We start from the raw sequence: 25,319 nt of genomic DNA on the forward strand, positions 1-25,319 counted from the left end.
TGTGAACGTGTAAATTTATTCTTTATTTTTGTGTAGTGAGATTTCAACAGAAATTATTTCCAAATACTTAAGTCCTTCAGTGTGGCTGACAAAAAGAAGTCTGATTTATTAACACATCATCCAACAAAACACAAGAGGATCAATTTTATTCACATTCTCTGACATCATAAAGCCTTGTGATATAAAACAGGAGACAAAGAACCAGTTCAACCCTTCGTTAATCAAGCTATGCAAACCCCTTCTATTGCACAACCTTGGTCAAACATAACCCATATTCCTTTTGTATATTTCATACATGCATATTTCTTTGCTATTTTGAAATCAATTCATCATTTAATATTCCAAGTTCTCATGTCTGTAACAACAAATCATTGTTTTAATCCTTCTTGCTTCATGGGAAAAAAAAAAAAAAGGTTTCTGTACATCATCAGGTTTACGCACTTAAAAATGACTCATGTAAGCAAGTATGATTAAAAAATAAAAGGCATACTATAATATTTAATATTTTAGCAGTAATTTTGCCCAAATAACCATATATTTCAAATATTAAATGTCACAGTTACTTTGTCACACATATGCGTATCACTGATAACACTGATATTGATGTGTAGTGAAACAGCAGTGAGCTGTGGTGAATGCAACAGAATAAAAGAAAATAAAACTATAGATCCTAATGACCCTAAGTATTCTGACCCTAGTAGTCTGAATGAGTCTAACTTTAGTAATCCTAACCCTTGTGACCCTAATCCTAGTGACACTAATGTCCCTAGTAACCCTAGTGATCCTAACTCTCAGAAACCTATGGCCCTAACCCTAGTCTCCCTAATTTTAGTAACCCTATGACTCTCATGGCACTAACCTTAGTAGAGGGAGGCCCACAAATGAGGTATCAGAGTGCCGACCACCTAGGTGGGATGTAGTTTTCGAATGCTTCAGTAATGTGCGGCCCACTTTGCTAATATCTTATCTAAACACCTAAAAAAGTCATGATCAAAAGAACATTAGAATACAGTTCAAGAGGTCAAACTGAGTGCTGCTGTACAGGTCCCACATTTCTAGGACCTCCCATCTACCTACTTCCTGATCCCATCTACCTAAGGGGGTAGCATTTGTATACATCTTTTGGCCCCTTTGCTGAGCCAACATGCAAAGTTTTGTGACTTTACAACATACTCAATTCCGTACTGAAGCTATTACTAAACTGTCCCATGGATCGTATGATGACATGGCCACGATCCTCAAAACCCATCAAATTTGGGCTTAAACCTAGCAGCTTTTGGTGAAGGTCAACAGCTAGCTAGTTAATAGAATTGGACATATTTCTCTCCCACTCACTACAAATTTGTGTCAAAGTCATTGTAACCTTAACCTACCTAATGTTCAAACAATACAGGCAATTATCTTTCACAAGATAAGCCATTATTTTCTTAGCTAAAACAATTGTAAAAAGATTCACAGGCATCAAATGTGTAATGGTACCCTTGTTGAGTTGTTAAATGTGTCACAGGTGAATAGTTGTCTGCAATGAAGATGATCTGAACTGCAAACATTGACAAATATCAAAAGTTCCTATTAAATTCTATAGTGAATACATATAAGGAATATTTGACCCACGGAGTGATTAAAAAAATGATCAAAAACAAGCTAACTGGGTAATGTGGAATCCTGAAAGATGAAATTAATTTATTGAAAAGATACAGAAAATAAAACACACACTCACGTGGAGTTACTTTTGACCCATATTGTACATCAAAGGGTTAAAGCACAAGTTTCAAGTGAAGTATAATTACATCATAACACAGAACCAGACACTAATGTTATAAGTCAACAATGCTTATTCAAGTCATTGACAAATTGGAAAAGGAAAAATGATCAAAGCAGACATTTAACACATGTTCAAGTTGAAACAAAACTAAACGAAATGTGAAGACTGACTACAGGCAGTTTAAGAACACAACTCTAAAGGAAATTACTGGATTACATAATTTGGTGCTTTGTGTCACTGGTGCAAGGGGAAAGAAATCATGCATCACCCACACACAGAGAGACTAACAAATAAAAGAGAGAAAACTCACTCTTTAGTATAAGGTTTCTTGGAAATCACGTCATGCCTCAAGGTGTACAAAAGGCACATTTAATTATTGTGCTACTGAAGAGGAACTCTGTCTATAGCTCACTTTATCTGAGATTTTGGGGGCAATTTGCCTCGACAGTCCACAAGAAATAATCACAAAAATCATGAGGCCTTTAATTTCCAAAACAGTTAAGCCTATCCAATTTGATATTAAAACGTTTGGAGGGTAGACTGAAAAGCATTTACTAAATTACAAGAGTGACCTTGTGAGCCATAAAAATCCCATGTCGTTGGATTCATCCCAAAAGATCCTGAGAGAAAAAAATATAATTAATAATCACCATTTTTCTCTTAATTTCCAGTCTTATCATGAGATTACAAACTCTGACCTCGTCAGAACCGTCTTCTACTCTGGCGGCGTTCTGCTCTTCCATCTGCCTCAGAACAGAGTATCTATACGTGGCATCACTGTAAACAATTTCTATTAGTTTATCTTTAGACGCACGTTAATCCTTCTTCAACTGTAGCTAGCTAGCTAAAGTACCAACATGCAGCAGAAGTCAACTTCCCTTACCTTTGAGGGAAACAATATTTGCGAATGATAAAAGCAGCAGCCACTATCGCAGCTATTGTAACGATCACCACCGACGCGACCACCCCGGGGTGTAGTCTTACCTAGACATTTTTAAAGAGCGACATTAGCCTAACCTTAATATTTGGTTGCATACAAGGTGATCCATTGTCAGTGCTATCATCGAAAACGGCTGTTACTGACCTGAGGAAGTGTAGTCATAGGTTGGGAAACACTTCGAAAACTCAAGCGTTTAAATTGAATATCTTCAAGTTTAGCCGAAGACAACGTAATAGATGATTCTCTAAGCATAATATAGATAACTATAAAAAGGAGTTTCTTTGTGTAGTCTATCTTATGACTAAACACTATAGCCATTGTTGTTTACTTCCTGGTGAAGTTACGTAAAAACTAATTGTTCCTCTCATTGGCCAATTGGTCGAACTTTTGGCGAATGAAGCATGTAAACGCACAGCAAATAGCGTTCTAAGCAGCGGTGGATTGCAAATTGCAACTGACTAAAATATTTGGACAGTACTTTGTAAAGCTGAAGTGTTCTAATAATTTGCTCAATGTATATGCCTATGCGTAAAGAATAAAAGCAAATACTGTGCTGGCTTTGACTTACTGTCATTAATTATAAATAAAATATAAAATTAAAGTTAACAAGAACCTTTAAAATAGACCAAATATTTATTTATATATAATCATATTTATATTTTTAAAACAAGTAATATAATAATGATTGCTATTTTTATTTATACATGCTCTCAATCAAAATTGAAATTTATATTTAATAAATTCCTCAAATACATCAATCGCAAAATGCTTGAAACTGAAAGAGCTCAAATAATCTGAAATAAAGGCTTCTTTCTCTGTCCACTGCCACAGTATATTTGAAATAAGGTACTTTCTTAATGCATGTCAGATTCTTAAATCAGCTCATAGTACTTCCCAGTCTGAGGATCAAAGTAGCAGTTGAGACAGGGATCATAGTGCAGGCTGAGAAACTCATCCTCCCTGTGGTTCTCCTGTGCCATAGACCCTGTGAAACACAAAGCAAAAGCACATCTCAGAAGCTATTCATCAAACTTTGTGTGTTCTAACCAGTTAAATAAGTTCTGCTACAATAGCCTATTTTTCAAGGTGAAGTCCTCGTTAAAGAAATTTCAGTAGTTGCCCTGTGACAAACAATCATCTCTGTCCACTTCAGTGAAATCTTGTGGAGTCCTTTAAGATCTGATATACATCAACCACACTAGATCCAGAACCTAGGCCTGGGTGTATAAGTATTGATGTAACAATACATGGTGGACACCTTACTGTGATCCCCTGCTCTGTCTGTCAGCTGCTGTCTGGGATGAATTATTGGAGGGCTAAGGATGTCCATCCATTCCCTGTAAGGGGAAAAAAAAAAAAGTCATATTCTAGGCAAAGTACTCCAATAAATGTTTCCAAAACTCTGTGGAACCATTTCATAATAAGGTGGAAAATGGTTGATATCCATTTTAAATTAAAATAAAACCAATATTAAACATCCTCTTCACACAAACCAGACACTCTAAAATGACATGGTGCTAACGCAATCTACACTTTCAAATGATTTATTAATAACAAGAGTATGCAAAATCTGAATGCCTCTGCCAGCATGTATTCTCACAGTTGCTAAGCTAACAGAGCTGGGTATTTTTAGCCTGTTAGTACACCTGTTTTGCACAGTAATCTCTTGAAAAATGTCAGGCTGATTAAATAGAAAACTAGGATGACAATAGGTGGATTACTGTTTATATGGGGACTGATAGCAACTGAAGTTGGTGGAGATGGCACAACTGAAGAAAGGGTCTTAGTTCGCAAGCATGATCTCATTAAAGTTTAAACTTTTTTTGTAGTTTGTCTTCTTATGTGCATGGGTTCCCTCCTTTCTTCACTGTTTTCTCTCTCCCTCATTTACATCAGAGGTTTTCAGATGCACCATGTGGTGCTGACTGGCAGGCTCCCTGGTGAGATGGAAAGAGAGAGAAGGATGACCTCCCAGGGAGCAACCCTGCAGTGGTGACAGCTAGGTGACGTGTAAGCCTTTGACATGTGTGGCAGCACCAGAAACAAGTGGATAATCACCTGCCCTGACAGCTGCGCCTAATTAATCACCTAGCCGGTGCACATTCCTCTTATTGTGTAAAGATTGTGTAGAGAAATATAGCTGTATGGTATAGGATGTGTTAGATGTTAATTCTTTTTAAGTGTTATGAAGTTAATGAACTTTATGTGCATGGTGGAGCCAGAATATGAGGTTTTGTATTCCTGAGGATTAAGGGCATTTTTATGTCACAGTCAGATACTCCATACCTATGAAGCCCTATGCCAGAAATCTGCTATTTAGCCCTGTTATGATTCTGGCAATCAAATGAGGTTCATCATGCTCGCAGTCACTACTGCATGTCAGAGGTTACCATCCTGATATTTCTACAGTGCTCAAATGTTTAAATGTTCTGGAGCTTAATTTTGACATGGAGAAACTTCAAGATAAGAGATTAAAAAAAAGAAGCCCTTGAAGTAACCACTGAAGTTTGCTTTAGAATTATCAACCAGGACACCAAGTAATCTTTTGATCTTGCTGGGAAACCATAGAAGATGGCTGAATAGGAAGCTCAAGGTGCTATTTGTATCATATACTTGCTGAAATCATATGTTGTTTTCTCCCTTGAGCAGGTCAGTATAATGAGCATGCCTCTTACCTAGGGTTAGAGTGCTGGAGAGGATTCATCTCTTTCTGGTAGTACTGGCCCTGTTGAGCTACCTGTTGACCACAGAGACATCTCTTTAAAGCTAGGGTAAATTATAGATGATTGTTATGTCTGGTCTGATGCCCATATGGCTAATTCAGATGTTTTACATCTAGTTTGATAAGAAGCTGCCTATATATGTATGGTGCAAATAATGGTAGCATTCATTTTGATTTCTGCTACTCTGCAAAACGTGTGTGAGATTTTAAATATATATCTATCTATCTGTGATAAAATTATCAAATATGTCATGCCCATTTGCCTGATGATGGCAGTATTGCTACTCTGCTAACAGAACTACTAATGACCATCAGCTTAAACAACTACAATGCGTTTCTTGACAGCCAATATGCTTGGCTAGTAAAATCTGAAAAATACCACTGTGCTTCGCTATTTGTTTAACCTTAGTCTAATCAATTATACCAGCTGGTAGACCATGAATAAATTGATTATGGCTGTATCTTGAATAGCATTTGAAAATAATACTCATGGTTTTATGATTTGCACATTTTCACCCAGCTCTGAGGCTAGAAAGTTTTCTTTTTGCCTAACAATGGAAAGATTTCAAAAAGTCATGTAGTCAGCCCAGCCTAATGAGGCTGACCAGTGAGACATAGCTTACTCCAGTGGACACATCCAAGTACAGATGTACAGATGACAACTCACTAGAGGGATACACTGGGTCCATGTAGAGGTGTCATCACTGCTCATACTCAGACTGACATTGCACTGGTGGAGCTGGGGGGGGGGAAACACATTACACAGAAAGCATCCATCTAAAGCTGAATAACCTTTTCCACCATGTATTATTCTTGAAACCTGCACCGTTAACCACAACAAAACACATTGTGGAGCTGCCCATGCTGCATACAGAGCTATGAGAAATTTTGTGAATTCTTTGGAATTGTCTGGATTCCTGCATGAATAAATCCTCAAATATGATATCTTCACAGAAGTCATCATAAATATCTTATTTAAGGAACAAAGCACACATTTTATATGGCCAAAGCTTTATTGTACTGATTTAAACAATTGAATTCATTGATGGAAAAAAATGTGAACCATTAATGCTAATGAAAAAAACAAACAAAAAACAAACAAAAAAAAAACACACACACAGAAGCTTCATTGTCAATGACCTCAACAAAACAATCTTTGTAGGTACTGATAAGCCCCGGGCAGTGGCTACAAGGCATTTTGGCCTTTTCCTCCATGCTTGGGTGCCTAACTCCACCCGAAGATGTCCAGAGTTGGCTGATTTTACTGCCCTAATCTGCATTCAAAACCTGGTGTTTGAGCAGGGAAATCACCAAAATGTGCTGGACTCCAGCCCTCCAGGACCAGAGTTGGGCCATTCTGCTTTATACAGCACACTTTCAGGTCAAGTGCATTTTTGAGGTCAGGACTTTCTAAAATATGACTGACTGGCTGAGCCTCTCCGTCTTTCATTTACAATATTTTGAATTACCCAGTTCAATGACCTAGATTTTCAGTTTTAGCTCACAGACCAGGGTTTGAGGCCAGTAAAAAAATTGACTGGTCAATCAATGGCCAGTTTGAGTCAGTTTTGGCCATCGACAGTGTTTGCACCCAAAGTCAGAAGTCAGTTCACCTGCCACGCCAACTGTCTGAATTTAGTTTCTCAAAAATTATGGAATTCACGGAAATTTGAAGGCAAATGCGAACTAAATGTAGTAACTTGGGGTGTGTCCCAATTATGTACTACACAGTAATACTATAAGGTATATACTTTATACAGATCTTAATAGTATGTGTACTAAACTGCCAAACCCAAATATTAACATATTACTTCGTTTCATAGTAACAGGAAGTGATGAAGTGTTGCTATGCCAACATGCGTCATTGCACGCTGTGACAGTTACATTCAACGTAGTTACGCGTCATTCTGCCTCATTTACAAATATATATAGGTTAGTAAGTTTGTTTACAAAGGCCAAACACTGAGCTAGGTGCCTACCGTGGCTAGTTAAATTACACAGCTTAACTGTTTCCAACAGCTTTCTTATTACATAGTAACCATTTTTATACATATATATTTTAGTTTACTTATGTAAAAAAAAAAAAAAAACTAAAAGTTGTAGTTACATTTAAGCATTTGTTCTTCTGCCACCATCGCTGCTAAACCTGCGTCATTGTCCGCCATTTTTTTCAAAGTTTTCCAGACGTGAGTAGGTACCCCCTTTTCCGTTTTGTATCACATTATGGGTCAATAGTGTCCGTCCGACTAGTTCTATGCAATGAGGGTTTTCGGGTGTTGTCAACCTTAATATTTTTAACTATACTAGCTACATACTCAAACATACTCTACATACTCAACTAGTGTTTATAGTGTTAATAGTACGTAATTGGGACGCACCCTTAGCCTCGTCAGGCTAAGCAAATAGTCTGCCTTAATGGCTTAATTGTAAGCACAGAACTTCAGGAGACAATGTTGGGCTTTATGCTCTCTCACCGAGATGAAAATGCGTGTCCAAAGTGTATGGTTTTGAGACGTGCGGCTCGCTCTGTGTCATGGAATTATCGATAGACAGCGCCATCGAAACGGTAACCTAGATTAGTTTAGCAAGGTATTGGAGCCTCAACTTCCAAAACATAATAGATGTTTGTAAGTGAAAATCAAAACCGGTAATGTCAGTCTTAACCCCGCCTCCCCTCCCGAGTACTGGGATGCATTGCGCATAGGGCTTCCTGCAACAAGAACAGACCTCAACGTATACAATGTATATACGATTAATAAATTAACACTTTTATGGAAAAAATTATTTTTTCACCCCAATCCAGTAAAAAATATTAAATGGGACCAGTAAAACTCTGAACTACTGGCCCAAAGGGCCATGTTATGTTGGATACTGCAGATATCCTAATATAACTCAATGCAATTCATTGATCCCTTAAAGACTGCATGTTGTCCAGTCCCTGAAGCAGCAAACAGTCCAGTATCATTATATTCCCTCTAGCAAGCTTTTCACTTGCGTGTGGCTATGCAGTGTTTGGTTTTTCCCCCAAAACATACTCCATGTACAATTACCACAAACCTCATCTGTCCACAGAACATTGTTTCAGTGATGCTGTGGACATACAGGTTTTCTTTGGCAAACATAACGTGGGCAGATGCATTTTGTTTTCCCCAGAAAGCAGCGAGTTCCTCTTTGGTAACCTCCCATCTCGTTTCTCATTCATTGTCTTTTTATATGAACAGAGATTTATCAAGAGGTCCTAAGATGCAGCAACTGGGTTCTTTGTCACTTGTTTAAGAATTATATGACTGGCCTTGCATAAATATTTGTATGGTCACATACAGAGAGTAGTAACCATTCTGAATCTACCTGACTATGGACTAATGTTTTTCTAAATTCTGTTTTCAACCCTTTCCAGTCTTATGAGCTTCAATAACCTTTCTTCTCCTTTGATTAGGCCATATTGTATTTACTGCACATAATATAAGAGAATCCTGTTAGAAAGCAGATTTTATATGACAGAACAGAATAAATCCACAATTGAACTAATTGGAACACCTGACTCCAATTACAATATTTTCAAGATGTCATTATCATAGAGCATGGGGGCTGAATTTTAACTCGAGTCCTTGAGATCCATCACCCTGTAGAGTTTTAATTCCAACCCTCATCTAACACACCTGGTGCATCTCCAGGTCCCCCTGTTCTATAGGTCCAAATACTTTTCCTCCAGTGACTTTCAATGTTTACATTATGTATTCAGTAAAGATACAGCAATGCAAAATGTTGTGTTTATTGCTAAATAACTATTTTTTCTTTATTCTGATCTAAAACACATGATCTGATCAGATTTAGCAGCCATTCATTAAGCAATCCAGATAATTCCAAAGGGTTCATAAATGTTTTTCTCAGAACCGAACACAGTATACTGCAATTACAATACTGTCAGGTATCCAGTATATTTTGTGTCACTTTGCACAGGTGTTGTACTGTATCCCCGGCAGCATATTTCTCATACCTGTGATGCGCTAAGACCTGACTCGCCTGTACCACCCTCCTCCTCTTCCTGCTGTCTCCTCAGACTGGCCAGCATCTGCAGCTCCTCTTCCACATCCTCCTCATGCTCCGGTGTCCCGCACAAATCATGCCGGCAGGAGCCTGCAGGCGAACGCCTTGTGCTCTCCCTCACCTGCAGAAGCCAAGTGGCTTCATTACTCTCCCAACACCGCCCTCCAACCAAGTGCACAGGCAGTCATGTGTTGCAGGCTACAACTAATTAGAAACCAATCCATCAGACACTGAAGGCTAATTGGCACTTCATTAGAGCAAAGACATCGGCAGGAGCACTTGCCCACTGCCTAGAGATCCGCTTAGGCAAAGAGCTGGTCAAAGACAAATTACAGACCTGTACTGGCTGTATTGATATCAACTGATTAGTACATTGAGAATGTTGGGTTGATTCATCACTTTGCTCACTGAACAGGAATGCTGCTTTAAATGTGGTTTTAAGTATGAAAGTGTTTGACATAGGAAACACCCAACAGTGTACGAAACAAAAATGATCACCAGGACATTGTGCTAAAGAAATCTGAACAATGGTTAAAGCAAGAAGCAGTTCTCAAATGTCACAACATTGAACAGATTCAGCAATCTGGGCCTAAATGGATTCATAGTAAAAAAAAACCGGGGGAGTGAGAGCCACAGCCAAGCCAGAATTACAATGATCACAGATACACTTATAAACAAACCACTCTGCTCAAGTGGGCCCATTCATTTGAAGTATGTACTTCAGTTAATTTATTTCTAATAACCCCTCCAACCTTTAATAAGATGTGTTCTAGTTAAGACCTGTCCACACATACAACCGTGTTCAACAAGTCTTTTTCCAAAAATTATTTTTTTTAAAACAGCGCTCCTGAAGGTTGGGAGTTGCAAGGTTAATGCATTTTCCTGGTTTCAGACTAAAATGTGCTATGAATGATGATTCTAGTGTTTTGTTTACTGGAGTATTATTCTAGCCTTGACTTCCAGGTGAATGTATTGCCACTGCATCACTAAACTATCACTGAACCTTTTTGAACAGGAGAGTGTTAAAGTCAAGCCGTTTTCACTGGTTGTCTGAGTGCAAATTACACACATCAGAAATGACTTACACGCCTCCACTATCTGTTTTGCCTAATTATAACTAAGCAACACAAGGTCAAACATTGTGGCTGACTCTGCTAGTTAGACAGAATATCTGTAATATGAATATTGTCTTAAAAAGTACACATAATACTAAAAGCCAAAGTTCAATGTTTTTAGACATCTTTGAAAAATACAAAAATGCAAGTGTTAGGCTAAATCTATAGACAATCTTTTGGAGTACATGCTTACCTGGTGGATTTTCAGATCACTGGAGGGAACTTCTTGAACAGATGTTCTACTAATAGTTGTCCCTGTATCTTCATCAGCCGTGGTTCTCCCGAGCCCAAACCTCCTTGGTCTGCTCCCCAAACTACTCTTTGGTTGTGCTGTGCATGGTGAGAGGCAGCGGGCTGGTGCCATGCACCCTCGCTCAGTTCTCCAGGAGCTCACAGCAGAGGAATGTGCAGCAATGGAAGTGGGAGCCTGGGCTGGCCCCCTGCAGGGCCTGGATGAGGTGGTGGGTCTGGGGATGGGAACAGGGCATGGAGTGGTGGGAGCAGGAGCAGAACATGCTGCAGCTCTCGGAGTGAAAAACATAGACAACCTCTCATCCTGATAAAAACAAAACACACACGCACAGTGAGAGAGAGAGAGAGAAAGGACATGATAGAAATAAACCATGAAAACTGGATCAAGACTTAAACCTCTTGAGACCAGTACCCCAAACAAGCAAAAATACTCTAGATATGAAGGCAGAGACACAACATTTTTGTGGCAAGTGGCAACTTCAGATTTCTAAATTACAAGTGCATTTTTATTCTCTAGGCCAGCTTCAAGACTAAGATGTGATCAAGCATCCAACTAAAAGTGACAATGGCAGATGGGATATCAACCTAATAAATGAGCAAAAATCCACTAAGACGAAGCTCAAAATATGACAAACCCAACTGCTCTCCAATTAACCATATTAATCAAAAACACAATGGTGACACTTGAAATCACAAAAAAGCTTCAATTAATGTAAGCCATTTATCAGTATCCCACTGTATTATAATCAAGCCTTTCTATTTTATAAGCATAAAATGAACAAATCATAGAACAATCTCCAGTCATCATGTATACTGTGAAAAATATTAACAATCTCAGGTACTTCAGTCAAGTGTTCTGTGCAATCATTGTTGTTTACAGTGATTTTGTGCAGTGACCTGTAACTAGTGGCACCATTAATTAGTATAAGCAATTAAAGCAATTAGTCAACATATCTGTTAAAAGTGTCTAGCTCTACCAATGACCACTTGCTTCTGTAGTCTTTAAAACAGTGAAGCAAGCATGTAATTACTCTTAAACATTTTTCTACTCAGTATCTACTTTCCAACCTCAAGACCCTCCATTATTAGAGCACCTTCAGAAATACAATTTTGCCCTCAAAATACGAGTTGTGACCTTTAAAGAAAGAATTACAAAGGGTATGATGTAACCCCTTGAAAGAGATCGGAAGCTGAAAGCAGGGACACTGTCGCAGATGAAACACACAACTAACTGTGATGTGACATAGGATGGTGCAGCCAGAACTATATCAGAGTTACCTGCAATTAATAGAGGCACCAAAGTGCCACGAAAGCTGTCTGTCAGTTTTCAGCTTCAGAAGAGATGAGGCATTGATCTAAACTAATGGCCTTAAACAGAGAGATGCTTTACACTAATGATGACATTTGCACCCAAAGACAATAGCCATTTTACTCTCAGTCCGTGTCAGTCTAATGCCTTTTTGGTACAACTCTACTATTTGATACATCATCCATTTGGGTGGTGCCATAACAAATTTTGACATTAAATAAACTTAAATAAATAAGATTATGCCTTGTGTACTTATACCAATACCAAAGTGAATTTGTTTTGGTTGTACTAAGATTTTGGTTGTAATAAGATTAGAACTTATTATAATACATGTAATCAGTACATGTGTTACTGATATAATATAACCAGTACACTCCATAATGCTTACACTTACAACACATATTCAGGCATCATATTAAGCAAATGTTATCACTCTTCTTGTCGGCAAAGAGACATCAGCCAATAATATTAGCAAGTGTCATCTTTAAGGAATGCAACATAAACATGAGGTTATAAAATATCCCAAGGAGATAATTATATTTCTTCTCATTTCCCACTAGTTATGAATAAGAGACACATTTGTCACTAAAGACAGTGCAAAGAAATATAACACATTGAAGTGGGACTGTAGTAGTGTGAGGGTGGGCAGGGAAGCCTGAATGGGAAGAGAAAGAACCAATCAATCTGTCAGTGGCATCAATCAAAAAACACTAATTAAGTGCTGCAAAACATATGTATGGTGGAGATGAGACTGATTTCCCTAGGGCCAAAAAACACACTGCAAGAGGAAGTGAATGATGTGTTCCTCAAAGCATGCTGAACTGAGGAACTAAATGCAGACTCATAAGAAATGAAGTGAACTGATGTTTTTTTCTTCGTGGGCTTAATTGAATCATGTGTCCCTGGAGAAGTAAGCTACGTGTCAGGGAATGGAGGAAAAAAGGTTACTGTTGTATCATCTGTACAAGCCTGTTTCTGAGCAGAAAAGATCAGCCTAAAGACCTTGGTTGTCACTTGAGAATAAAAAATATAGCTTTTAAAATGAAATGCCGTTCTGAAGGTAATTCTGTACATAGAAGTCAGTTGCTGTATAAGGATAGGTCAACATTTATTTTTCTCCATTCTTGCTTTGCTTGGATTGTTTGGAGTGTTCTCAAGTCATTCATGCAATTATTACTGGAATCTGTATTCATGTTCTGCCTAACATTCAGTAACTACCTGGAGCTATCTGTAGTGGGATAAAAAATTGCCAGTTCCTTCTTGTTTCCAGTTATTTTTCTAAAGATGTGATGTCATAAACTTTAGGGATCTCGGTAAACAGCATGGGACCATGATTTTATTCAGCTTTACAAGTTCATTATCACTGTTTAATAATACTGTTTGTTCTGAGATTCAATGGCCACTTACAGTGATATCCCAGTAGAGTAAATGCACAAATTACTTTAACAACACACTGAGGCTTCTGAAATTGGATAATTGGACCCAAGAAGTAAGGATAAATGTGTTAATTGGTGTCAAAGCACTGAACTCGGCCTTGAGCTCGACATCCTTCTGAGTCATTTCCCCACTGAAGGAAATAAACTCATTCTCCTTGGTGACTTCAACCTTCCATCAGACAAGCTGCATTCCTCCTGCATCCTTCCGCTGTTGACAGCATTTGACCTCAACCTCAACCACTCTCCTCCGACTCACAAAGCGGGCAATGTTCTAGACCTGATCTGCACCTGTACCACCACAACATCGGACATCGCAGTCACCCCCCTCCACCTCTCGGACCATCACTTTCTATCCTTCTCTCTCTTCCTTCTTTCTCTTTCCATCCAGTCCTCTCCAACATGTTCCTCCTTCCTCCGTCGCAATCTGCACTCCATAACTCCCTCTTCCCTTACTTCTACTATTTTGTCCACCCTTCCTCACCCTGACTCTCTATCCTCTCTCTCTTTGGATACAGTTACAAATACTTTCATTTCTACACTCTCCTCATCAATTAATCTTCTGTGCCCTCTCTCCTCTAGACCCGATAAGTCCTCCGCACCTGCCCCCTGGCTAACAGAAACACTTCGCTGCCACAGGAGAGAACTAAGGACTGCAGAGAGGTGGTGGAGGAAATCCCGTGTAGAGTCATCCTACTACAGAGAGAAATTCAAATCATCATCATCTGATCCACGCAAGCTCTTCACTATTTTTTCTTCTCTCCTTAATCCTCCCCCAACCCCCCCCCCCCCATGTCTTACTCCGGATGATTTTATCACCTTCTTTGAGGAGAAGGTTGCAGCAATCCGCCAGTCCTTGTCCTCTGTTCCCACTCCTCCAACTAATGTGCATTCCCCAACATCCAACTCTCTGACTTCTTTTTCTCCTCTCTCCACAGATGAAATTCTTCAACTCCTGACTTCCAGCAATCCGACTACATGTCCGCTGGATCCAATTCCTTCTGCTCTGTTCCAGACAATCACAAGAGATCTGCTTCCTTTTATTTCTGTCATCATCAGCAACTCCTTATCTTCTAGATATGTGACTATTGCATTCAAAACCGCCAGGGTGGTACCAATCCTCAAGAAGGCCTTACTTGACAGCTCCAGTGTTACCAACTACAGGCCAGTATCACTTCTCTCTTTCCTCTCAAAAGCCCTTGAACGAGCAATTTATAATCAATTGTCTCTTTTTCTCACCCAGCGGTGACTGAGAAACTTCATGCCGCTAAAGCTGCCAAACAGTCATCTGTTTTGATTCTTCTAGACCTTTCAGCAGCCTTTGACACAGTGTACCACAACATTCTTCTCTCTGTTCTTTCCAGGCATGGTGTGACTGGCTCTGCTTGGAGATGGTTTCAGTCCTATCTGGATGGACGGTCCTATCAGGTGACATGGGGAGGATCCACATCCAAACCGTGTAGACTCTCCACTGGTGTTCCACAAAGCTCAGTATTGGGCCCCCTTCTCTTCTCTTTGTATACTCGTTCTTTTGGTGATGTAATATCTTCTCATGGTTTCTCCTACCACTGCTATGCCGATGACACTCAATTATTTCTTTCTTTTCCACCCTCTGACACGCAGGTCTCCAGACGTATCTCGGCATGCTTGACTGACATTGCGTCATGGATGACAGCCCACCACTTGAAGCTCAACCCCAGTAAAACTGAGCTTCTGTTCATCCCAGGTACTCCTAACCCTTACCATGACCTCACTGTTTCCTTTGAGAACTCCCTGGTATCACCATCCGAAGCTATCTGTAGCCTAGTCGTAACTTTGGACAACCAGTTGTAATTCTCAACTCATGTTTCTAATCTAACCCGGTCTTGCAGATTCCTCCTTTGTAACGTACAAAGGATTCGACCCTTTCTTTTGCAGGAAGCTACCCAGGAGCTTGTGCAGTCTCTTGTGATCCCAAAGCTAGACTACTGCAACTCGCTACTTGCTGGTCTTCCTCTAAGAGCCATCAAACCTCTACAACTTGTCTAGAATGCAGCAGCACGACTGGTCTTCAATCTTCCGAAGTTCACACATGTTACTCCACTGCTGCGCTCCCTTTATTGGCTCCCTGTAGCTGCATGCATCAGATTTAAAACCTTGAAGCTTGCCTACAAATCCAGAAATGGACCAGCCCCTTCATATATGAGGTCAATGTTCAAAGCCGATCTGTACCTCGGGTACTTCAAACCTCAAGTATGGCTCGGCTTGAAATACCTTGCTTTAGGTCTCATGGACGACAAGCATTGAGACTGTTTTCTGTCCTGGCTCCAAGATGGTGGAATGAACTCCCACTTGCTGTCCGGACAGCAGAGTCCCTTGCAGTCTTCAAACGCAGACTGAAGACCCATATATTTTTAGAATATTTAAAGGATAACTGACACTGCTCCCATATTGACTGACTAATTTAGTACTTATTGTAGGGTACTGTTTATGTTGTTTAACAAACTCTAGCACTAAATTGTTTATAGCACTTATCATTGTTTAAGATAGACCTTATGTATTTTGTACTTCTAGGTATCAGCATTAATTCCTGTATTCTACAGTATTCTAGTTCATTGGTATGTTTGATTCTAACCTACTGTACTGTACTTATATATTCTATGAGTAAATGACAAAGCACTTTTGTAAGTCGCTCTGGATAAGAGCGTCTGCTAAATGCCGTAAATGTAAATGTAAATGTAAGTGAGTGCTTGTGCTTTGTGTATGTTTATGTGCATGCAGGGGTCAGCACTGAAACCACCGTCATCATCATAAGCAGGCCTGAAATGTTCCAAAACGGTCAACAATAAGTTAACTTTGCAAGATCTGCTGAAAAGGGCCCCCAGAGATAACCAGCCTTTGCCTGATTTATGGTATGATAAACCCAGATGTAATGGCTATTTAAACAATGGGAAGTCTTTTGGCTTATTCAGACAGTTCCTGTAGTCTAGCGTTGGATTTCCAAAGATCTGTACATGTGTGCATGTGATTGTGTACCTCTTCACCCTCGCTCCCAATGAAGTCATCTTCCAGGCATGCCTCTTTTCGTTCCCCTTCACGGCCAAGGTTGTCATCAACTTTGAGGTCCAAAGACAGTTTCACAAAGGGGTCGCAGAAAGGCTGACCGCTTTTGGCTGAGTGAGGGCACGAAGAAAAAGTAAAGACTTCCTCAGCATCCCCTCCTTCAGCGTCACTAAGGCTGAGCTGAAGATGAGTGCCGCTAGTGTCATTATTACCCTTCCCCAGCGCACACACACGAGAGTGCACAGCAGATGGAGACTGACACTGCAGATGCCTGGAAACAGGCCCAGGAGTATCCAAACAGCAGGCCTCATCTGCAGAACAGAGGTGTGCTCATAAGCATTGTCTGGCACTAATTTGGCTGCAATACATCAACTCTTCTAAGACACCAACAAAGTTAAAAAGACGAAAAAAAAAATCCTGATCACAGAAGTTGCAATCAAGATTTTCTGAAAAACCCTTTCCCTCTCCCTGCAAGGAATTTCTAAAAACAATGAAGATAAAACCATTGACTGTTTTTGAAGTATGTGATGCACATGGCCCAAGCAGAAGACCTTTCATTTTTAGTCAAAAATATGACCTAAGGAAAAACATTAACCACTCATTTCTCCTACAGGAAACTCCCATTGACTTAATGGCATAAAGCAGATCAATAATAGAGATCTAATTACCACTCATAACGTTTTGTCATTCATTTTTCATACCAGAGCTCATATTCTTTCCCTATGTTCACTTTAATGAGCATATGCTAATAGGTGCATAAGCACGATGCTATAGACTGTGACGAATGCTATGATGGCTGCCAAAAGCGGATGAATTTCTAGGACATATCCATTTCTCTTTTCATGCTGCAACATGTGGTAATTGCAACATTATGCTTTAATGAATCCTAAAAATATTTTAAAGTGTGAATGGGGCATTAAAACAATAGTAGTTTATTATAAGCCTATATATTTTTCTTTCAGTCTTCAGAGAAAGCAGGAGAATGTGGGGAAGGAAAACTAGCATTAGCTATTAGTGTGCAAATGTGTGTGTCTGGGGCAGGGGGGGCTGTTGTGGCTTTCCCACTGGCACACAAACAACATCATTAGTAGATGGGGAGCTATGCTGCAGAAACATCATAATTCAAATGCAGCTGTAAGGAAGCCTGTGGGGTCTGTGTGCCCTCATATTAAAAAGAAAAGACACCCAGAGAGCAGGGAGCCAAAGACACCACCGAGACCAAGGTGATGAATGCGGCTGGCTCACGGAAAGCGTATGAGGGTGCAGCAGCTTGATCCCCACGTTTCAGCCAAACGCTCAGCACTTAAGCATATGTGCGCCTGAGATTTCACCTCTTTTGCCTTGCATGAAGTTTGTTGCAAACACCAACTTGTTCAGACTTTTTATTTTCAACTGGGTCTTAACAGGTGCATTATTTAAACTGCATCATGTTTTGGTGCAGCCTCAAAAAGAAATGTCCACCTGGGAATGTGAAACAGGCCAAGATTTGTATTATTGCCTCTTGCTCATCCCTAGAGAATAAATGGGCCTTGGCACCAAATGTGATGCTTTGGCAGGGCTGCACAGATCCCTCCTCTGGTGTGGTTAAACTGGGTTTCATTCCTTCCAAGTTGTAAATATAGGTGCTAATTAGCTAGTTTGTTACATTTGTTCAGTCCTGAGCCGTCTGGTGGACATTTGTTTTCTAAACTTCATGAAAGCAAAACTCCATCTGCTAATCCTTTAAGATGGTTGTTCCTATTGCCAGAGATATGTGTGTCAGAACAAATCTAATGTTTTTTGTTTAAACACTCAATAGCTTTGAAAAACTGCACTGGACAGTCAAACCTAGGACTGTCACTGACAGACAGTTCCACAGTGACAGCTGAATGAAGGGCATGTTATGCTATTAGCTTCCATAAAACCACATTGTGTAAAAACATAATTCTTTGTTCATGAAATCTCAATGCCTCTGTCATCATGAAAATGCTCAGAATCATCTATCAGGCACTACCCAGTCTCACCTTTTCAGCAGTGGCCACATAATTAAACCACACACACTTGCAAAGTGCTTCTCAAGTATAACATTACCTCCAGCTCCTCAAAAGAGCTTTGCAGATTTAGATTCGCAGCACGTTTTTGAAAAGACTTACATTGTAATCACCTTTTCTAATTGCCAACAGTTCACACTGGCCCAAACCCCCGAGACTTCTCCCTGACCCACACAGTATACTAAATGTCCTATTATCACTAATGAACTTTCTCTCTCTGACTGAGGGGAGCTGGTGCTAGTCTCTCTGCTGGAGAGGATTGTTAACTTACTACACTTTGACATTCAGGGTTGGTGCGGCCGGTGGAGGGACGACGTCTACTGCGGCCTTTCATTTATTGAGTTAAACGAAGGAATGCTTGGTTTGTAATAAAAGTGTGGTCCTTGTGGGAGTGAATGAGTGCAAAAGATTTAGGGAAATATTGTAAGCATCTATCTTGGAGTTGTTTCAACCTATGGGTTTGTGGGGATAGTCTTTGAAGAGCTACTTTATAAGCATGAAACCACTTCAAAAATTGAATGTGTGTTTAGTTTAGGTGTACTGACTATGAATAATGTAAATAAAACCAGGCCTGGATGCTTTATGTAGGAAGGTACTGTCTAGGCAGATGCTTAAGCATCACTGAAGTCTTTATTACTAGATGTTACCAGCTGTATACAGAAACTCACCCAGCATATGTGGATTTGATGATGGATTTCCCTCTATGACATTTGAACAATCATATTGTACTTGGTGCAGGGAAGATTTTTGAGATGACTCTACTCCCTCTTGGATTGGAAGAGGTATATCGCCATGATTTCCTAGGAAGACCGGAGTATACATCATTTAATTGTTATAGTAACACATATCCTCCAATAAACAAAAGGACCTTATTTTCATAATTATAACTCAGATTCAACTATAAGGCACAAAGGGATCAGTTTTCATGCAGGAAGAGTGGTATAGCATTAGCCCACTGCTAAATTTCTTGGGCGTTGGCCAGTTTTTCCTCATTCACACTCAGCTGGTTTTTTGGTAGCCAAAAAAAAAAACGTGCATACGTGCACATGCTAGGAATGACACAACAGGGAGTTTGACATTCGAAATCTGCGGGCACAGTGGTGTTTTCAAGCCCATTTTGTTCCAAAATTGTGCTTGTGTTACCGCCCCACTCTTTGTACTGACACAAGTCCAAAACAGTATTTTCCTAACTTCAAACATTTAAAAGAACGAGATGTAACCTTTGTGAGGTTAAATGGCGTAAGATGGTACATAATCTAAATAGTGGTTTTAATCTAAAACATAGTTTTAATGGCAGAATAAGACCTATATATGCCACACACACATATGCCAATAACTGTATAATTGTCATAACTGTACAAAGGGTATAGTTGTGAAAGGCTGAGGCTGTGATATTTTTGTAATAGAATGTTCATTGGAGGCAATTCAAGACAGATTAATGCAGTGACATATACGCCCCATATATCGCTCCCTTAATAGATGAAAACAGATGCATTCTGTTATTCCTATAAATAGTGAAAAAAAACTGGGCATCTTAGATTCCATATATAGTAATAGACGTTACTGGCTGGCTGACATTATTTACAACAAATGCATTGTTTTCTCTTGCATATGCGAGCATTATAGGAAAGTGCATTGGCCAATATCTCTGATGATAAATTTTGTGATTCTGGTATTTATTTTTGTTATACGTCTTTTCTGTGGGCAACGATACAGCAACTGCCAGATTCACATTGGTAGCCACTGCTAAGTTGTTTTTCATCTTAGCAGCTACTACTGAATTGTATGTTCTTATTTGTTGCAGATAAAATAATTCAGTCAGTTGTATTCAGTGGTGTTTGGGTGAAGTGGCTTTGAAGTGAGGTGACATAAAGAGTGTCCATCCACAAAGCTGGGTTGTAAGAAATAGGACTGGCTTTTCAGAATTTGCTTTAAGTCAGGGGATAGTATATCAGCCTTGCATCTCCGCCAAGAATGAGAAGGGGTAAATTAAGCGCAATTGCGGAGCAAAGTATTATAAAAAATACCACTGTAACACATGGCCTATTGTGCCTCTCCACCTATGTAGTTGTAGGCACATTCATTTTTGGTCAGGAAAATTGGGCGGGCATGGATTGGTTTAGCCGAGCCAGATTAACCACACCCCATCATTGTGCCACTAATCCCTGCTCCGGCTGGCAAAGAAACAGTGTCCATAATCAGTTGTTTTCCTGGGTATGCAAGTCACCACAAACACAAATTGATTGCAAAAAGGAAGTAAGTAATATCCTGAATGATGTTATCTTGACTCTTGAATGACAACCTCTTCTATTTACAGAACACCCAAGTGAATAGTCACCTCAGCTAAAAGTGGAATTAAACTGTCATGATTAATCTGATATAAAACGTAGGTCCTTACGTGTAACTTGTTTCTCTTTCCAAGCACTGTGACTTAGCCATGCTCTCCTAGATGTTTCCCTCTCTGAGGAGGCACTCTCAGTTGGGGGTCGAGGCTGTAGATTTCCACTTCTCCCTGTGATCACGAATCCAAATGCACAAGCAAATCAATTAAGCTCAATAAAATTCTGGTAAATTAAATGTACCACTGAGCAATTACAATGAAACTACATCACCAACTCACTGTATCCATATTACAAACAGCAAAGAGAGGTATAGCAATCCAGCACCACTGTTACCCAGTAGGTGTCAAATTAACTGTGTAAGAGTTCATTCACCACTGGTAATTTCATGTCGTTAACAAATTATGGTAAGATGTTGTTAATTGTGTAGTCCTGGTTTCTTTTTCTTCCCTTCAGGCAATCAAACTCATTTTGTGCAGTGTGCTTAACTGTCAAATACAGGCAGGTATCAGAAATAAAATGCAGCTAAGCTCTGCATTAAAAACCATAAACTCAATTCCGAGGGGGACTTTAACCAAAAGCATTAATAGATAACAGGATTCCTGGAGATAAGTCCACATTTGTTAGATGCATTTACCTGACAGTATACTGACACCCATGTCAGTCTTGGCTCTATGCTCTATCCCAATTGCTAATGATCTATCCTTCCTTGCCGTAAGTGGTGGGTGGCATGCAAACCTTGACCCAAAAGCGATATGGGAGCAGTCCTGGGTTTTAGGTCCCCGAGCACTGGCCGCCCTGCCTCTGCCTGCCTGATCTATTGGTCACATAAGCAGACACAAAGCGATTGTTATGCATGCATCACAAATGTCAAATAAATCATAATGTAAAAGGTCTAAGGCTCAGACTGAGGCAGCACATCTAATCTAATAATTTCCTATATCCAGTTTCAAGCTCATTTTTTTCCTTGGAGTCTCAAAAGCAACAAGTCAACAGTGGACATATGTTTTGGGTCAAATTCTAACCACCTTCAAAACAGAGAAAATGTGCCGAGGACAAGTGTGTGGTGGGTGCATGTGGAGTCTGCTCAAGGGCACAAAGGCAGTGGCTTGCCGCACTGCAGCAGAACATCTAGTTGCCGTTTTATTCACTGAGAATCAAACCTGCAGCAAAAAAAAAAGTCAGTAGCTCTAACTACTTTTATAGTCACTGGCTATGCACAACAACACTGATTAAACTCCCACGACTCACCAGAGGGTGCATGCTTCCGTTCTTCAACCTAGTAACTACGTCATTTTTAAATTATCTTCAAAGTAATTGCTGATTAATTCACAGTAGTTACAGTAGTTATTATAATATACCTTTAAAAATATCTAAATAATAAGTTGGGAGTTTAAGAGGTTACAGCCCTCTTAACGTAGCCTTAAAGAGTCAACAAATCAAAACTTTTCTATATGTACTGAAGTTGTCAAAAAACATCTAAAGAGGGTCACAATGCATGTTAGGATTTTACAGCAAGGATTTTACAACAGTTATTGTAACTGCTCTTGATCATTTGTTTAACTTGAAATATCATAATATTTTCAATTGCAACTCACAGCAATATTGACAAAATAAGGCAAAGGAGGAAGGTCAAGGCAACTTGGCAGATGAACACAAAATAGTAGCATCTGTTACATCAGTTTAGCAGCCAGCTCAATTTCCAAGGCTACAAGCTGTGAGGATTGCACAAATACAGACCAAAATGTTTCGATACACAGTTGCTAAGAAACCACAATCCTTTTCCCAAACTTCAGATGTCCAAACACGCTATGAATAATTGAGGGGAAAAAAACAATTTAAGTACATCTTGTCGATATCTACTGTATGATAGCTAGTGGCATCGCTTAAAGGCTGTTTTTAAAACCAGTCTGCTGAAAGCAAAAAGAAGCCATTCCAAGAGCAATTTTTTACAGCCAAAAGATCACATACTTTCAATAACCCAAGATGAAAGGACTACTGCCATATGAGGGTAACAGACGTCTGCATAAACTGATGTATCCCTGAGTGTCCCAGGTTCAGCGGAGAGGACAGGTACATGACTAAAGAGATAGGATTAGAGCTCCCCTGGTAAGAGGAAGTGTGTCAGGTCGACAGACTGAAAACAGCAGGAAGTGTAACTGAGGGGATCAGACCTTTCCCCAGACTCTTTAAGACTGAACAACCTTGTAAACAACTATGGATCCTTATTAATAAACTGACAGAGCTGATTTAGTCCCAGTTATTTGAGTTCTTTTTGAAAGAGATGATCATTAGAAATGAACTCCTTTTTGAAAATGGATGTATAACAATATTTGCTTTCTTCACATGTAAAGAGGTTTATTATATTTATTTTTATAATAAGAAAAAAAATGTTAAACCCAATATAATTACTTTCACTTGGTACTAACCAGATTCTGAGCTGGTTGCACTCATTAGATGGGCTTGACCCAGTCTTTCCATATCCACAAGTTGAGTAACATGCTGAACATCAGGAGGGAACTGGCAACTCTTGGGAATCTCTTCCTTAGGCCCATTGCTCATGTCATAAAGATCTTAAGGAAAAATCACGTAGTTGTTAAGTATTCATCAACTTATCAACTTGTCATTACAGCTGCCAGGTTATAGCTGCCAGATGATGATGATAACTGCAGAACAATTTTTAAACATTTCATAGAACAGTTACCTTTAGAATGTCTCTAAGAACAGTCCCAGATAAGAAAAATACTTGAAGAAAAATTGCAGAGACATAATATGCTTCCTTCTGTTTGAAATAGTCAGACAACTGAAAAGAGTGAGAATGTGGTTTCACTAGCCTCTGTCCATGCAGTCTACAGGTTCAGTCCTCATGGTGAAGATGCGTCTGACCTTACAGCAGGCAGAAATCACAATGCCATCCAGAGAGAGAAACTCAGCCCCTCGGAACAGCTCAGCAGTAAATGTGCCCAGATCGATGCACAGGTTGCACCACTGTGGACAGCCACAGTTAAACTGTTGCAATACATCTTTAACTAGCTTCTAGGCTTCAGCTTTCTTCCATTAGCAAGCTGGCCTCTAATGTGCAGCTGGGAAAATGCAGGGCTGGGCATACGGTGTTTACAAGCACTCACAATATTGCGTCTGAGGCCGATGAGAGGTATTCTGGCATGCAGAGGGGTAGCAGAAAACTCCTTATGCACCGTGGACAAGTAGAGCCTCCGTTTCAGGTGCTCTTGATCTGTTATTCTGACAGAAGCACAGGAACATCAACCATAGCAACTGATTTGGGAAGTAAATGGGAGGCAATTTTAATCTGTTTCCTGTGTCTATGTGTGGGTGTGTGTTAGTGCATGTACATTTGTATGTATGAGGTCACATCCATGATTGTGCGAATAAATTCAGTCTACATGCTAATTCACCTTGTGCACTTTCAGTGAATCTCATTTATCTTATAACCCATGAGACAGGCTTCAGGGAAAGGGTACTAAAATCACCTCACAAACCCAAGAACTCATTATCCACTGTTGCCGATATCCTGTCAACAACACAGCTAAATTGTTTAGGAGATGATATTACAGTTATGTCAATATCTATTTTTCATTAAATGTGAATACTATTTTTGCTAATGAAATGGGTGTACACTCATACACTATACCGTGTTTCTATGGTGACACGTACACAAGCTCAGTAGAGAAGTCTTTACCAAGAGGAACATTCACCTGTAGGACCACGAACCTCTGAATCAGGACAACTAGAGAAATGGGACACATGATCTCAAACTAGGCCAGGCAGAGGAAACAAAGAGATACATTATTGTGAATGATTGGGCTCTCGCCATAAGACGTGAGAATAATGGCTCTATAATGTGGTTTAGTCCTTTTCTTTATAATATTATGCCATGACCTCCTAGAATAAAGAGGAAGATCTGGTTATAAACCTCAAGAACTGCTCATTTCAACGTTCTTGGGCCAGTTTCTCAGACCCAGATTAAATCTGAACCTAAACTAAAATGATTTTTCAATTGTGATTTCCAATTAACACTCCAGTATACGCAATGACTATGTTTAATCCATGTCTGGGAAACCAGCCCTTCATAAATACAATGTTGACTTATATGAATAGAATACAATCTGGTTCTAGGAATCTAGAAATAAAACAGAAGTTTTGATGATCAACAACAACAAAAAAAATGATTCTAAGCATGCATCTCTACACTTACGAGGCATCTTGCCATCCTTAGGCAACTGCATCTTATGTGTTTGACTGCTGCCTTCAAGGTTGTACACAAACCCTTTCACTTGTTTATCAAATACCTGTTTTTAAATGTT

At 39.6% G+C, this 25,319-nt stretch overlaps 2 protein-coding genes across 10 annotated transcripts in view; one reads left to right on the forward strand and one right to left on the reverse strand.

The window, feature by feature from the left end:
- Window positions 1–5: 5 nt before the first annotated feature.
- The window catches only part of cfap20dc (CFAP20 domain containing), a 58,519-nt gene continuing 33,205 nt past the window's right edge, over window positions 6–25,319 (reverse strand). For 3 of the 9 annotated variants that reach the window (XM_081717076.1, XM_081717079.1, XM_081717080.1), the window contains exons 4-20: window positions 25,211–25,304; window positions 24,670–24,742; window positions 24,123–24,237; window positions 23,829–23,982; window positions 23,424–23,567; window positions 21,632–21,811; window positions 21,054–21,167; window positions 19,324–19,455; window positions 16,599–16,936; window positions 10,783–11,145; window positions 9,425–9,595; window positions 6,095–6,166; window positions 5,381–5,442; window positions 3,969–4,042; window positions 2,649–3,690; window positions 2,464–2,542; window positions 6–2,385 (exon numbers count right to left, since the gene is read on the reverse strand). In XM_081717076.1, the coding sequence (XP_081573202.1) occupies window positions 3,578–3,690; window positions 3,969–4,042; window positions 5,381–5,442; window positions 6,095–6,166; window positions 9,425–9,595; window positions 10,783–11,145; window positions 16,599–16,936; window positions 19,324–19,455; window positions 21,054–21,167; window positions 21,632–21,811; window positions 23,424–23,567; window positions 23,829–23,982; window positions 24,123–24,237; window positions 24,670–24,742; window positions 25,211–25,304 (2,199 nt within the window). In that variant the 3' untranslated portion in view covers window positions 6–2,385; window positions 2,464–2,542; window positions 2,649–3,577. Of the gene's footprint in view, window positions 2,386–2,463; window positions 2,543–2,648; window positions 3,691–3,963; window positions 4,043–4,426; window positions 4,643–5,380; window positions 5,443–6,094; window positions 6,167–9,424; window positions 9,596–10,782; window positions 11,146–16,598; window positions 16,937–19,323; window positions 19,456–21,053; window positions 21,168–21,631; window positions 21,812–23,423; window positions 23,568–23,828; window positions 23,983–24,122; window positions 24,238–24,669; window positions 24,743–25,210; window positions 25,305–25,319 lie in introns of those variants that run through there. The other 6 variants (XM_027010969.3, XM_081717077.1, XM_081717078.1 and 3 more) reach the window with 6 other exon arrangements.
- On the forward strand, window positions 13,546–16,589 carry LOC145658679 (uncharacterized). The gene is made up of 3 exons (XM_081717002.1): window positions 13,546–13,574; window positions 13,638–15,309; window positions 15,501–16,589. Exons 1-2 carry the CDS (start codon window positions 13,546–13,548, stop codon window positions 14,830–14,832), a joined length of 1,224 nt encoding a protein of 407 aa, XP_081573128.1. The 3' UTR covers window positions 14,833–15,309; window positions 15,501–16,589.

This window comes from Electrophorus electricus, chromosome 7 (assembly GCF_041902795.1).
Source record: "Electrophorus electricus isolate QZ-2024a chromosome 7, ASM4190279v1, whole genome shotgun sequence".
In the NCBI taxonomy this organism is placed as follows: domain Eukaryota; kingdom Metazoa; phylum Chordata; class Actinopteri; order Gymnotiformes; family Gymnotidae; genus Electrophorus; species Electrophorus electricus.